The 15,101-nt window shown below is 43.4% G+C and overlaps 1 protein-coding gene across 1 annotated transcript in view; it reads left to right on the forward strand.

Annotated features, from left to right (window-relative positions):
* The window catches only part of LOC103374314 (neurexin-3b-beta), a gene marked incomplete at its 5' end in the record, with an annotated part of 86,353 nt that extends 71,681 nt beyond the window's left edge, over nt 1-14,672 (forward strand). Inside the window, 2 exons of the mRNA XM_008304386.1 lie at nt 2,521-2,599; nt 13,687-14,672. Coding sequence (XP_008302608.1) covers nt 2,521-2,599; nt 13,687-14,672 — 1,065 coding nt within the window. The remainder of the gene's footprint in view (nt 1-2,520; nt 2,600-13,686) is intronic.
* Nucleotides 14,673-15,101: the final 429 nt, after the last annotated feature.

Raw genomic sequence — 15,101 nt, forward strand, 5'->3', positions numbered from 1 at the left:
ATAACATTTGATTCACGTCATTTTCATCAAACCATCCAGTGACCCCGTACGCCCTGTGGTTTAAGGCATCGTCATCCTGAAAGAGATCAGACCAAGAGATTAGGATGGAAATGTATAATCATTGCATGAAGGTAGTCACTTTGTATTGATTTGCTAAGAGCCAAAACATGCCAGAGAAATGCCCCCCATAGCATAATAGAACCACCAGATCCCCTCACTGTTGAGGTCAAGCATTCAGGCCTGTACTGTTCTCTTGGTGTTTGCACTTGTGGAGGATATGTTAAAGGATTACACATCAGGATGAATCATTTTTTCCCACATTTCTGTAGAAGAGGTTTGTTTTCCACCACTAAACTCTCAAATTTGCAAAGAGGTTTCTTCAACTCTGCTGTAACATCCCTTTCTGTCTGATCACATCCTGCTTCGTTTCTCCTTAAACTAATGCACGAGCATCATGCTGACCATAATCTCAGACCCTTTTTACTGCAGTCTTTCCCTTGAATGTAATTTTTCCTACTGAAGCCAGCAGAGCAGTCTTTGTGACTGAAGCTCCTGCCATCTGTGCCCCAACAACGAACCCTCTTTCAAAGTCAATTAAATCTTTTCCACTTGTCATCTTGATAGAAAATCAAAATCAACTCGGCCCCGCTCAGCACTTTTAAACACAGACCTCCATTTGGATGGTAATTGTACCATATCGTGCATCTCAGTGAAAGAATCTGCATTCGTTGTTTTTTCCTCCACTTATTTATTCAGGTTTTATTTTTTTTTCTCTTATTTGTTGCCCATCTGTAAGTGTCTGTTATATAAATGTTCCAGACTCTGTTCTTTGCTCAATATTTGACATCTGGTGCTGCAGCCCTTTTTCCTTCTCACCTCGGTGGTGAACGCTGACAGTCAGTTGGAAAATAATCAAATCAAGCAGTCACATTTTCATAGCGAAGTGGATGGTGGGACAAGGACGCGTGTGTTTAATTGTCTGTTGTGTTGATTTGATGATTTTATTGAAGAATTGTGTAGGTTTGCTCCAGTACTAATAAATGAAGGTGATTTATTCAGATAAAAATTTGGTATTTTGAAGACGGGAGCTGAAGGCTCTGCGAAGTTGATGCATCCAGAGCAGCGAACACATTTGCCATGCTGAGATGCTGTCGGCATCAGCTGCAGAGAAGTGCAGCATGAATGGACAAGAGAAAGGCAGTGTTTTCAGTTGATGCTGGGTTATGGCGAGATGGTCTCGGGCTGAAATTGCTGGAACAGACTTTGAAGTGGCTCGGGTTTTTCATCTCTCTCTCTCTCTCTCCCTCTCTGTGTCCCTGCCTCCCACATCTGCTGCTATCATAATAACAAGCAATAACCCTCTTTCAGCAATAACCAAGACTTTTACGCCCGTAATGTGGCTTCAATAAATAATGTCATGTTTACCAGGGGGCCATATTTTACAGCAATTTAGTTTAGAGCCTCCCCTCTTGCTTCGTTTATTTATTTTTTTATTTCTTTATTTTTTTTGGGAGCCCTGTCACGCTGGAGTACAGTACATAATGTGGTGCATTATGCACGGCGGCGCAAACACGCATTAGCACATTATCAAATGTACTGATACAGAAAATGACACAGCCCATCATGCGTAATCATGGCGCGCGTCGGGAACAGGCGACGAAAAATCAACTTTCTCCCTGTGAGGTTTCGCTTGGACATGCACATCAGCATATGGTCGAGGTGGACGGCTCTCTCTTGGCCTCCGTTGAAAAGCAAGCGGCACAAGCATGGGGGCGCGTTTCATTAGTCTGTCAAACTCAATGATATTTAGTGCCCCACACCCTTGGCCGGGACTGGAAAACTCAATCAGCACTCTGATTTCATAACCCTGCTCGGTGACAGGGCTTATTTTATCGCCCCGCTGATTCATTCTAATAAACGCCGGCTGCCCAGCGCACCCGCTGCTGAAATACAACCTCCACCCCCTCTGTCCTCCATGGGTCGACCCGAAAGAGAAGGGGAGGCGGGGCGGGGTGTAGAGGAGGGGGGGGCGGATAAATCAGAATTGTGGGAACTGGAGGGTGCAGATAATCCATCGCTGGTCCGGGTGTAGCTAGCGAGTCGGCCGCCCCGTCCCTCCCCATCCCCTCCGCCTCCTGCACCCTTTAGCACAAATCAGAAGCCGGGACGCCGTTGATCTGTGTGGGCTTGGTGGGTCCATTGATTGTGGACGATGGAGGAGGAGAGGGGCGATAAATAGTCGGAGGCAGAGTGCGGAGGGTGAAGGAAAACAATTATCTGCGGAGGTGGAAAGCACATAAAGTGAAGAATGATAAACACTGTGAAATATGATTGACTCCAAGTGATATATGGAAGCCGAAGGACAGGCGGAGAGGCCTGTGCGTGCAGAGATATCCTTGAATGGAATGGCTGAGTTGAGGACTCACTATGCTGCAGCGGGCCTAACCACATTTTCCTGTGCATGTGTGTGTGTTTGTGTTTGTGTTTGTGTTGCGTGTGAATGTGTCTCTTCCCCAACAGACAACAGATGACATTGTTTCGTCGGCCGAGTGCTCCAGCGACGACGAGGACCTGGAAGAGTGCGACTCCGGACACACAGGTGGGATGAGTGTGTCGAGTTGTGCTTGCTCTGAACCTGGTCTTATTTCTCCTTATCTTTCTTTGATTTGCTACCGAGGAGGCTTCTCCTCTTAGCATCATGTCCCATGGGAGCTTCAAGTGTAACTTCAAAAAAGAAAAAAAAAGTAGTAGCCACTGTGAGAAACATACATTAGCGCGAGGATTTGCTCAGTGTATATCAAAAAGTTTTTTTTTTAAAGAACTCTTTGGAGATGGATGAAAGCAGTAAGAATTAAGTTTATTCAACTTTAGCATGCTCTCTGGAGGAAGTCACAGTTTTAACCGTTAAAAAAAAACAACCCACACAGGACCTGTTAAAGCTTCCATCTCTGAAACAAGTTACACTTAGCTATGGGGCCACTGGTTGCAGACATGACGAAGCGTTGATACTAATTTTGTTCTCTCAGCATTCGATCGAGAGCAAAACTTTACTCAACAAAGTACGAAATTAGTATCAAGCCCCATGTCGCCCGCACTGATGCTTCAAAATGTATCTGTCCTGTACTTGGTTGATTTCCTCTTGCTGTGCGTGTGTGCGTCTCTCTTGACAGAGGATACATTTTGAGATTCTTTCGAGAACAAAGATGCTTTCAGCCTAGATACTGTGATATGTAGCAGACTAACTGCAACAGAGCCTCTTCCTCCCTTTTCCTTCTTCTTCTTCTCTTGTTTGTACCTCTGTTTCCTTCGTCGGAGGCTTGCCTTACCTGAAACATTCTAATAGAGAACAGATATCCTCGAATTTCTGTGCGCATCGTCTCTCTTCCCTCCTCCCTTTACACGCAAACACACACACACACACAGAAAACACACACATGTATCACTTTGTGATTAGATCAAAGTGATATTCACTCAGTGGAATATGAGGGAGAAAAAAAAAAGCTGGAAATAATGCCGCAGATTTAAAAGGAGTGGTTATTTTTGAGGCAACTTGGGTTTTGGACGACTTTTGAATAAGCAGCTGTCTGTCAAGCTTCTGCCCAGGAGCAGCTGGCACTCGTCCTAATAACGAGAAGTAAAACCAGGAGGCTGGTATTGAAACTGACTCAGTATTAGAAAAAGCAAGCTCCCCTTAGGCGCTCTGAAAATCATTAGCAGCTCCGGCTATTTGATTGCTTCACTGTCCTTCAAAAATACCATCATAGGAGACTAATTGATGCTGCGCTAATCTGGCTAAACACGGCTCAGCTTAACACCAAGCATATGTCCACTTTTTTCGGCGGCTAATAACAAGCCTCGGCTGAGACAATGCGCTGCCCTTTCACTTTTCGTTATCTGCGGGCGGAGAACACAACAGAGAAATCAAGCGCTTATTTATTTCTGGCGGAAATGAGTTCCTTCCTTCCGTGTACTTCAGCAGATACTCTCTCCCAGTAATTTTACAGTGTTGTTGTTTTGTTTTTTTTTTCCCCAATCTTGCGAAAGGAACTCATTTACTTTGAAGCCTTATCACACTGTAATAGCATTTGTTTCCTTGAAATTATGACCACATTTAGGTTCTTGTGCTTATGGCTTTTTGATGTGAAGAGAAAGCCATTTTCTCTGCGCGTTCATGCAGCGTTTAGGTGCGTTATCTGCCACGAGTTGCTTCCTTAAGTCGGAGATTATTGAAATTGAATGGGCAATTTTTTTACAGCTCATGTGTTTTGTTTTTGTTTTTAAACCTCAAACCCAAGTATTCTCAAAAAAAAAAAAGTGCAACCAAGCGTAGTGCAAGACGTTTTTTTGTACTAAGACAACATGGTACCCTCCCCTCATATAGTGGCAACATATACACACTCATACATACCGTACATTTCACCATGTTGACACAGAAATTCATATCCTCATTCCTTGCCCCGCTTCCAGTCGTATGAACAGTTGCATGACATGACGTTTTTTCTGTTGCATTTTGTTTTGTTTTTTTTTTGTTTTTTTTCTCCTGTGATGCACATATGAACATCTCTCTTCTGTATCGATTTGGACCCAGCTGCTGGGTCGTTTCAGATTTGAGCTTTTGATTTATTTTATTTTATTTTATTTATTTTTACGTTGGGGACCGAGGGGGTGGGTTGACTTGGGGTTTTTTTTATTTTTATTTTTTTTATTTTCTTGTTTCGTTGTGGTAGTTGTTTATTTCTTTTTATTATGATTATTATTATTATTATTTCTTTGGTGTCCTCCTCCTCCTCATCATCCGTCGTCCATCCTCCAAGCAAGGATAGAGCCGCTCCTCCCGTTTTTTGCCTCATCTTGTGCCGCATGAACTTTTGGTGGTTGGAAAATTCAAAGTTCTCCTCCTCATCAAGTTTTGTGTTGATATATATATTTTTTTTATTATTATTTTTTCGTGCCATATGGCTTCTAAATAAACATCCTCCTCCCCTCCTCCTCCTCCTCCTCCTCCTCCCTACATTTTCGATACAACATAGGGAAATGAACGGCAACAAAATCTTTTCTTGCCATCATCCTTTTTTTGGCCTTGTGCAGGCAACCCCATTCTGTCTCAAGAAAGTTGTGTGTGAAAGAATGACTCCCCGTCTCCTCCCCTCTTCTTCCTCCTCCTTCTTCCGAGCGTTAACCCCCCCCACCACCACCCTCACCCAACCCCATTCCTCCCCCTTCCATCCCGACTCACCCACCTTCTTTCTTTTAGCCTTTCTGCATATACATGTCTGTTTGAATGCAGATGGCATAAAAAGACTTTTATTGCCACAAAGTATATCTGTTTTTCTATTCTATCTGTTGCTCCAAGTAGAAGGCATTTGTGGCATGCACACTGTACTGGACTGTACCGCAGCTCTATAGACTAACTAATTATCCTCTCCCACCTACACACCCTCCCACTACCCCTCGCTTCTGCATGGATATGATTGGCATCCATTTTATGTGCTGTTTCTTCTCCACCCATAAGTCTCAAGCTAAAAAAAACAACAACAAAAAAAACCCTCCCTCCCCTCACCTGGCTTCTACTACATGTGTGTGAGCGGGGGGCTACAGCGGCGGGCCTGCTGCACCGCCGCTGTTCCCCGCAGCAGCAGCAGCAGCAGCTCCTCCTTCCTCGGAGGCGTCTCGTGTTGGATGCTTGTGCCTGCTGTCTCTGTCAGTGCTCCGTCTGTGTCTGCCAAAAAAACAGCCTGTCTTGTCTGCTCTACGTGGTCGTCTCGTGGTCGTGTTGTCTGTGTGTGAGAGTGTGTGAGTGTTTAATAAAACTGTTACCTTTCCCCCCCTCCTTTAACCCGTGTGAGTTCCACAAGAGAGCAAATAAAGGAGTGTGCAAGTCCCTGACAGTCCTCTGAATAATAAAAAAAAAAAAACTATATGCACTTGCTACCTGAAAACCAATGGTGGAAAAAAAAATATAAGATACGCCGGAGAAAAAGCAAATACCAACTCAATTTATGATGTAATTTCACAGTGATTAACGGCATTGCGGCTCGTCATTACCGTGTAATCAGAGCAATTTTGTGATTAATACGTAATTAGATTGTCGTAATTGATGCAAATGATTTTCATTAATCCATAAGTGCGAACCAGAATGTTGGAGTTGTCCACACAGTGCGTACAAGTTGCTAAAAATCCTTTAAAGCATTAATATCAGTGAGGTAAATCTGAGGGAAATGATTCAGATTAATAACACGAGCACAAAAAAAAAAAGAAAAGAAAAAAAGTCTGCTTTTTAATGGGACTAAACCAAAGAAAAAAGGTCTTTGTCACAGCAGACGTTTTATATTGTCGTAGCTGGAAAAGCCCAGGTGTGACTAATAACATTAATGATGTCTTTGCTTCATTTACTGTTAGTGGTGCCCGAAAGCCATATCAGGGAGACAGTTTTCAGAATCTGGGAACTCATTTGGAACAGAGCCATCATTATTGTTATTAGTTACACCTCTTTTTTTTATTGCTATACCATGTTAGAGTGTCTGCAAAGAGAGAAAAACCAAAAGAAGGAAGGGGAACCAACTTAAAACGAAGAAAAAAAGCGTAAAAAAAAGGGGCATAAAAAAAAAAAAGAAAATACGTTTTCTTATCTGCTGCCTCTCTAGTTCAGGCTTGGGCAACTACTTTACTAAAAGGTGCTCTAATCTATATTTTAAAAACAGATGACTTAAGCCCTATTTGATATTTGAATTCGCTGACACTATCTGCAGATGTGATACTAATAGGCCTCCACACACTAACTGTTCCTGTAAGACAGCAAACTGTTCCTTGGTGCACGCTGTCACGTCATCCATTTAATGATCCTTAGAGATTTCACTCCTTTGATGGATTTGAGCTTTCTGTGAATTGGACTCCACGCTGCGTAGCGGCATGAGCCTCCTAAACGTGCACCCAAAACGCTCCCAACTTTCATTTATAATTGCCGGTGCAGCCTCTGTAATTCTCGAGCGGGAAAGAGGCAGAAGAAAGATGCGAATAAAGCATAAAGAAATGTAAAAAAATCTAATTATACACAACTACTATTATCACAAGACCTTTGGTGAACCATAGTAGGAAGTCTGTGGGGGTTGTTTTTACCTTACAAGTTGCAGACATGGCAGATTTACACGGGATTAAAATTGAAGATGACCTCCACAGTTATTTGAAATCACTACAGATCCCATGCAAATAGGGCTTAAGCTCAATAGACAAAGACATACTCATACCAGAATCCAGAAAGGACTCTGATGTTAACCGTTTTAGCATCTCTTAGCTCATAGTTTCGGATTAATGGGCCACACCTTCACTGTTTTCGTCCTTCCCATCAGCCTTGTTCACAGCTGCAGCAGGCAGTTGTTTAAACACAAAAGTTGTAGTAATTAAAGAGAAAGATTTTGCCTGTGAAGGTGGTGGAGACCAAAACAGAGCGAAAAGTGGGACTCCACATGGGCAAAACGTGTTAATGTTGGCTTTACAGTTTGTTACACTCACCCCAAGTGGTCAAAACATTTAATAGAGGTTTACGGTCAGGGGAAGAAGCAACCCGTATGCTTTGTGCACCCAAGAGTCGCCACAGCATCTTCCACAACGTTACTTTTCGCTGCGCTATAAGAATCCCAAACAGCGTTGCTACTGAGCATAAACATACAGGTAGGTTGTTTCAGTCTTTTTGAACAACAACCAGATTTCCTAGAAAGCACAGCCCGCCTACACATCTCTGGTACAAGCTAAACTGTTGCATTTTATGTGACAGTCAAATACATCGTAAAAAGAGTTTTAATAAACGGCCCATAAATGGTCCTGCATGCACCATTACCCTCAGCCTTTGATCAAGTGGAACACAGATCAAACAGATGTAACATACAGTATTTATAGATGTCTCCTCATCTCATTGGCCTTGGGTAGATAAGGTCTCGGGTCTGTGCCTCAAATTAATGTTAGACTCGGAGCAGGGATGTAATGTTGTGTGATTTCTTCATCGCTGTTTATGAAGACCCAAGTGTAAGGTACAGAATGAAGTATGATAGGGATGGATCACTGAGCTTTCTTGTGGCGTCGGCTATGGCTTCCGTCAAGCCCCATCGGGCCGGCTGTCACTTCGGCACGGGCCTCAGATCAGTTTAAAGGTTATCCAGCTGACACATGTCCGCCGAGTGCAGAGGTGCAGTCTAATGGCTGTACAGCAAATCGACCAGCTGACAGGGGCGAGTCGCCACGCCTGCTGGAGATGCCAATTTAATACACCAGACTGCGGCCAGCCACATGATGACGGATTAAGAGCTATCTGCCATGCGCCGTGGCTTCACCAGGAAGGGAGCTCTTCCTCTAGCAGCCAGAGGTGGCTTGTGTATCCTCATAGGGAGGATTTCTCCACTCGCTGGGGCTGTAAACGGAATATCGCGCAACTTTTCAAGGATGGAAATGAATGTCCATCAGTGAGAAATTAGGCTTCCCGCTGCAGGGGTGTGCACAGGCGAGATAAGATAATTTAATGGCAGGGTAAAGTGCTTTTAAGGTACATGTTTCTAGAAAGCTCAGCCATCGCACAGCACACCAACATAATCCCTGGCATGTCCCTGTAAGTGTGTCCACACTCCGAATCTGTGTGTTGCTGCCTTTCTGGTAATCAGTTCCCTACCTGTAGTAGGTAGAGGTGAAAGAATCTGCTACAGCAGGTCTCTGGGCACAATGCACGCACCACAATGGGATTTCAGGGCCCCCAAACCACTGACTCACCCACAATTTGCAGCGTCGAAATCCCATTGACTCAGTTCATCCGTGGTTGGTGCTGGTGCTTTCCGCTTTTATGGTGTAGCTTCGTCAAATCCTTGACACACCGTCAGGATTCATCTCCATTCGGAAGCCTCAGCAAACGTCGGATGGACACGGGGATCAGACCAAGGGAGGGAAGAGAGGGAGCGAGAAGGAAATAAAAGAGAAAGTGCTGCTCGGAGATTTCTGCAAGCTGCTGAGGTAGTCAATCAGCCATTTAGTAGTAACTATATTTACTTTAATTCCTCTTCAAAAGCCCACAGAGGCGTACGGCAGATAGTGTCTTTATTACATGGTGGGATGAAAAGAGGAGCGGCTTTAAAATTAAGTTTGTTTCATGTTTTTCATTTTTGCAGATGAGTTTTTCTCATTGATGCAAAGGCTAGTCAGAGGAAGCACTTGTTAATCAGAAACCCCGACGCCTTTCTTTCTTTTTTTTTTTTTTTTTTGCCTAAAGAGAAAGAAAACAGAGTAACCGGCTGTAGGTCTAGCAGAGTGGAGAATTATTTGCCAGTGAGGCAGGGGCTTAGAATAAAATCCCCATCCATCTTTACAAGTTCGGAAAACAAACGCAATCTGGTTGAGCAAACCCATTAGAAACCGCCGTGTTTGTCTGCTTCAGAAATGCAACGCTTGTGCAAGAGCTTACACAGGATTAAAGTGTTTACCAAAACATCAAGGTCCTCTGCACTGACTTTACCGGAGACCCCCTTAACCGCGGCGATCCCCTCCCTTCCCATCCAAGTGCTCTGTTGATATAGCGCAAAGCTAACAGTCGCTGTTAGCTGTTAGCCAAGAATGAAGTGGAAGCATGCAAACAAGGCCGAGACAACAAGAGCAGGAGTCGGGCAAATAGAGCCTTGGATGAAATCACTTACTCCGCGCTGCCACTGTTTATCTAACGGGGGCAAGCGTTTTGGTTCCGTTATTGGAATATTGTCATGCAACACGAGCGGTCGCTGTTAGCGGAGGAGAAGATCACAGTAATGCCTCAGAAAAGCCGTCGTGCATCATGTCAGACGTTCTCCGGAGCGCGGCCGGCCGGTCGGGAAATTCACATTAAAGATGTCACTGTTGATGATGCGGCGTCCGTACAGTGCGACGGATGCCGTATTTACTCAATAATGCTTTAGCTCACAGGCCCGATTTTTTCGTTTTTTTGTTGCTAAATGAATGAGGTTTGTGTAAACCGCCCCTGCCTGCAGAGGAGGAACCAAAACCTGATATGTGAAGACAAATGTGCACATCTCCTTTAATTCACCAGAGGCATAAATAAACTCGCCACCCTGCGCCCTCTTGTGGAACTCCAGATGTTTATCTGTCAAACGAAGGCTGTTGGTTATGCGCATAACACAAAGCATCTAAACATTTGATAACAAAACAAAAAAAAAAGTTGCTCATTAATTACCACCCTGCTCCCCCCCTCCCCTCTTGATTAATTAACGAGCGTGGTGGGCTTAAATGCCACATAATGTTGGTTATACATCACCCATGGTGCACCTTCCTCCCCCCCCCCCGATAACTGCTAATGAATGGTTTTATTTGCTTGAGAAAATATCCCACAGCCCTTGGTGGCAGTGACCTTTACTGACCCCTTCTTAAGGCCTTTCCCCCTCTCACCTGTCCCCTGGCTTGCTGTATTGTTATTGTATATTACTCTCCCTAAATGCAACTTACTTAAGCATGCATTAACCCAACTTCTGATAGTGGAACTAAAAAAAAAAAATCCAAAGAAAACCAATCAAACGTGTCTGATTTTTTGCCTCTCTTTCTCTGACGTACATCCAGATTGCACGCCCTGTCCTGTGTTTTAAAATACTAACAAGAGAAATGTATTGAAGTAACTAATAATAAAGTGTTTATTATTAGTTAAACGAAGGTGGTGACACTTTGCCTATAAACTGTCCCCCCCTCTCTTTGTCTGCCTCAGTGTGTGCTTTCTGGTTGTTCATCTTTGATAGTGTGAGAAATTTGATGCCTTTCTTTCTTGCTTGCTAATCTGTTTTATTATCATTTTTGTCTTCTTTTTTTCTTTTCTTTTCTTTTGTACATATATGTCAGTACACATATATGTGACTCTCTCTGTTTCTTTTCTGAAAAATGTTCAAATTTTTAACTGCTAATTTGCTAAGAATTGCCAATGTTTTAATGATTTCTTCCCCCCACCCCTCTAATTAGAATGAAGCTTCCTCTTTTCTCTATGAATTAATGACTGTTTCATAAGCAACAGAAGGCTTTTTAAAGATTGGATAACAAAACCAAGCAGCTGTATTGGGATTTTCAAATTTAAAAAAAAAAAAAAAACGCTCTCATAGAGAAAAAAGAGAAGACACTTCCAAAGTAGACCCTTTATCTGTGAAAAAAAAACTGTTCCAAACTGTTTCTATGCTGATCTCTAATATTCACCTGTCACTGAGTAGCTTTCTCTTAATCGAAATTTGGATTTAATCGATGAATGAGTCTGTTGATTTTTTGTGCATGGCAAAGAAGTTGCAGCTTAGGGTTTGTAAAACTGTCAGTGTTGAGAGTGCTGTTCTCTTTTGTAGATGGGCATGTATATGCTCATTGTTTGTATATCCCCATCCCTTCCTTACAGCCAAAAGCTCTAATGCCGCCCGACCGCTTCGTGCCGCCTTTACATGGACATGGCAACTGATGTACACGTTCACCCCCATCTATGTCATTTCCTTCCTAGTATGTTCATAGGTCCCACCCCGTCTCACACTCCCTCCTCCCGAACCCTTTACGTAGAGATTCTAAGATATGTACAGTCATCCATTTGTTCATAAATGATGAACAAGTTAAAAAAAAGAAAAAAATATTTTAAAAAAAGAAAAGAAAAAAAAAGAGTCATCCAATCAGGCTGTAGATATTTATGGAGAGACTTATCAATCAGAATTATAGATATACCGTTTTCTTTTTTATACAAATGATTATCAAAAGAACAAAAAAAAAAAAAAGATATCCTGAACAGAATGGTGAAGATTATTTTTCATGTCATGATGTGTGGATGTATGTGTTGTTGCCTCCCTGTGCCATCCTGTCTAAAAGAAAAAAAAAAAAAAAAAAAAAGAGAGAGAGAGAAATATATACTACTTAATCAGAAACTGTTAAAAAGAAACTAACCTAACTTGTCCAAAGGCATTCTTACACAACTTTCTTTTGTAAATTTTTTTTCTTCCTGCCAAAATCATGCGGGCAATTTGTTGATGTAAGTTGACAAAACTGATGGTATGCTTTCTTCCTTTGAAAACTGTTTTTTTTATTTTTTTTTCCGTAGGCTTTTATGATTTTCCGAGCTTTGTTTTTTTTATTATTATTATTTTTATTTTACCTGTTTTTCTACTTACTAATCCTTTTTCTGGATAGCTCTATCTGTGGCTTTACTTTGTGAATGTTTATTACAATGTTTGCTCTAACTCTGAACTCTTTTTGCAATGCCTTAATTATTATTATTTCTTTTTTTTTTGGGTTCCCTCCGTTCCGGTGGGGTTTTTCCGTTTCTTTTCTTCCTTTCTTTCTTTATTGTTCCAAGAGGTTTGCATCTCTTTATAGTGCCCTGTTTGTGAGCCTTTGCAATGTACAAACAAGCCACTTTGGCAAGAGGATAAGCAGCTTCAATGGACATCTGAATGTTTCAAACTCTTTGTTGTAGTCGAGCCACTTAACTAGTAAAGCGGAATTGATTAATTAGAAATAGTGGGGGGGTGGTGGGAGCGTGTTTATGTCCTTTTTGGTCTTACAAGCTGAATAATGAAGTAATTTTTTCAAAATGGAGAACACAGGCTGTTACAAGCCGGATTCTAGTACAAGCGAGGAAACATTCAGGTGTCAGTGAACTGCCCGGTGACTTTGTGCCACTGTGGTAACTGTAGGGGTCAAAAGGCAAGAGGCTAGGGCAAATAGGGGAGCCCACTAATGCTGAGGGAATAAGCTCACTCAATCACTCAATGTGAGTGGTGCTTTTTGCTGGTAGCGTTTTCTTTTGCAGGCAGTCGAAAACCTGAATCAGGTTTTTAAGAGGCACTTTCACTTTAAGGCACTCGGAGTTTAAAAAGAAATACCGTTCCTTTATTTGTTTTTCTGTCATTTTTCAGCTCTGTGATGCAGGAGCTGTTAGAATTTGTTCGCCCGTGTAGGTCAGCAGGGTTAAAAAGCTCCTCTCCGAGCAGCTACAGTGTATGAAACACCTTACAAATAGTTTCTCATTTCAGACTTAGTTAACTTGCTTTCAGGCCCACAATCTCGCACTTGAATTGCAAACAAATGCTAATAGCCTCTGCTGCTTTTTATCCACAAAGCGCAACGACGGGCGCTTATAGTTTTTGAGCGGACTGAAAAGAATTCGCATGAAGATAAATGAGATATGCCTCTTAAAAGCCTGACCTAGTCATTTATGTGGAGATAAATGCAGAAATACTGGTTCGAACTCGATACGGGGCCATAAACTGTATCACACTTTTATATGCAATCATGATAAACGTAAATACAGCACATAGAACATAGTATAACCATGACTACTGCAGTTTGTACTACATTATAAATGTAGCTCCTGAGAGCATGTCGGACACGTAGGAGTTAACATGAGGCGTCAGTGTAACGTGGCTCACCCTTGTGCATCCCTCAAAGCCTTTTGATGCAATGTATACTTGATTTATGGCTGTTGTTTTCTTTCAGTTTGGGTCTTGTTTGGTTCTGAGTTTCATTGTTTTTGCACTGGTACAGTACTTTCTGTTCTTTCTTTCTTGGTTTATCTTCAGTTTCTTTTCTCCCTTTGTTGAGCTTTGCTTTATACATTCTTTGTTTACCATTCTTTTGGTGTTTGACTGCTTCTTGCTTTGCTAATGGAAGCCTTTCCGCCCTCTGACTGGTGTCTCTCTCTGTTTCGCTTTGCAGGAGGGGAGCTAGTCATCCCCGTGCTAGTCGAGGACCCCATAGACATCCCTTCTGTATCCACCCGTTCTCCCTTCATCCCCCTCCCCCCAACCCTCCGCCCCGTCCTCACCATTATTGAGACCACCAAAGAATCCTTGGCCATGGCCACTGAGGCGGGGGTACCTTGCTTGTCGGACCGAGGCAGCGATGATTGTGATGATGGTGATGGTGGTGATGATGGTGATGATGATGATGATGATGGCATGGTGATTTCGGGGTTTGGCTCTGGCGAAGCTTTCGACTCTAGCCTGCCCCCGACTGACGATGAAGATTTTTACACCACCTTCTCCCTGGTAACAGATAAGATCTTGACCACATCGGCCTATGAAGGCGGCTACAATGCCCTCGCGCCCAAGTGGGAGGCCAAGGACTTGAGGCCTAGCAAAGCCTCTGAGGCAGGTAGGACTACACCCACCTCGCCTCTGCCCGACCTCCGGGGCACGCCGCCGGCGGCGGTCCCCTCAGACACGCCACCCAAGCTGCCCGCCGGGAAAATGAACAACCGCGAGGTAAAACCCCCACAGCCGGACATAGTCCTGCTGCCCTTGCCCACGTCCTTCGATCTGGACGGCACCAAGCCACGGGGCCCCTTCATCACCTCGCCCATGCTGCGCACGGTGCCTGCCGCCTTGCCCACGGTGCCCGGCGTGGTACGGCGGGTGCCCCCGGGGGCCTCAGAGGTGATCCGGGAATCCAGCAGTACCACGGGCATGGTGGTGGGCATTGTGTCAGCCGCCGCCCTCTGCATCCTCATTCTCCTCTACGCCATGTACAAGTACAGGAACAGGGACGAGGGTTCCTACCAGGTGGACGAAACACGCAACTACATCAGCAACTCGGCGCAAACCAATGGCGCTGTGGTGAAGGATAAAACACCCAGCGGCAGTGCCAAAGGCAGCGCCAGTAGCAAGAGACCGAAAGACAAGGACAAGGAATATTATGTATAGAAATCAAGTCATTTCCCAACACATAAAAAATAAACTGTTTGGAACAAAGTATAAACATTTTGACAGTACCATATTGGCAACTGTGATTTAAAAAGAATAAAATCTCTTGAGAACTCAAGACTTACTGAGTCGCTGAAACATTTACAAAAGAACTTTGGCTTATGGAAGCACACTTACTATTGTAAGCATTACAGAGAGACAATGCAGTAACTTCATCGGGACTCAGCGTGGACATTTTTAATGAGTCCCTGCTGGAGACAGTGTGAATAACATCACTCTAACACCCACACGACCCCAAGTGACTGTCAAGAGGTGTGTGATCCTTGGAGTTCTAATGACCTTGTCCATTGTAACCCTGTAAAATACGATCACTGTCATTTCGGCCATTCTGAGCATGCATGTGAGGTGTATGTGACGTGGTGCTGGCAT

Source organism: Stegastes partitus, unplaced genomic scaffold (assembly GCF_000690725.1).
Source record: "Stegastes partitus isolate 25-593 unplaced genomic scaffold, Stegastes_partitus-1.0.2 Scaffold2207, whole genome shotgun sequence".
Lineage (NCBI taxonomy): Eukaryota > Metazoa > Chordata > Actinopteri > Pomacentridae > Stegastes > Stegastes partitus.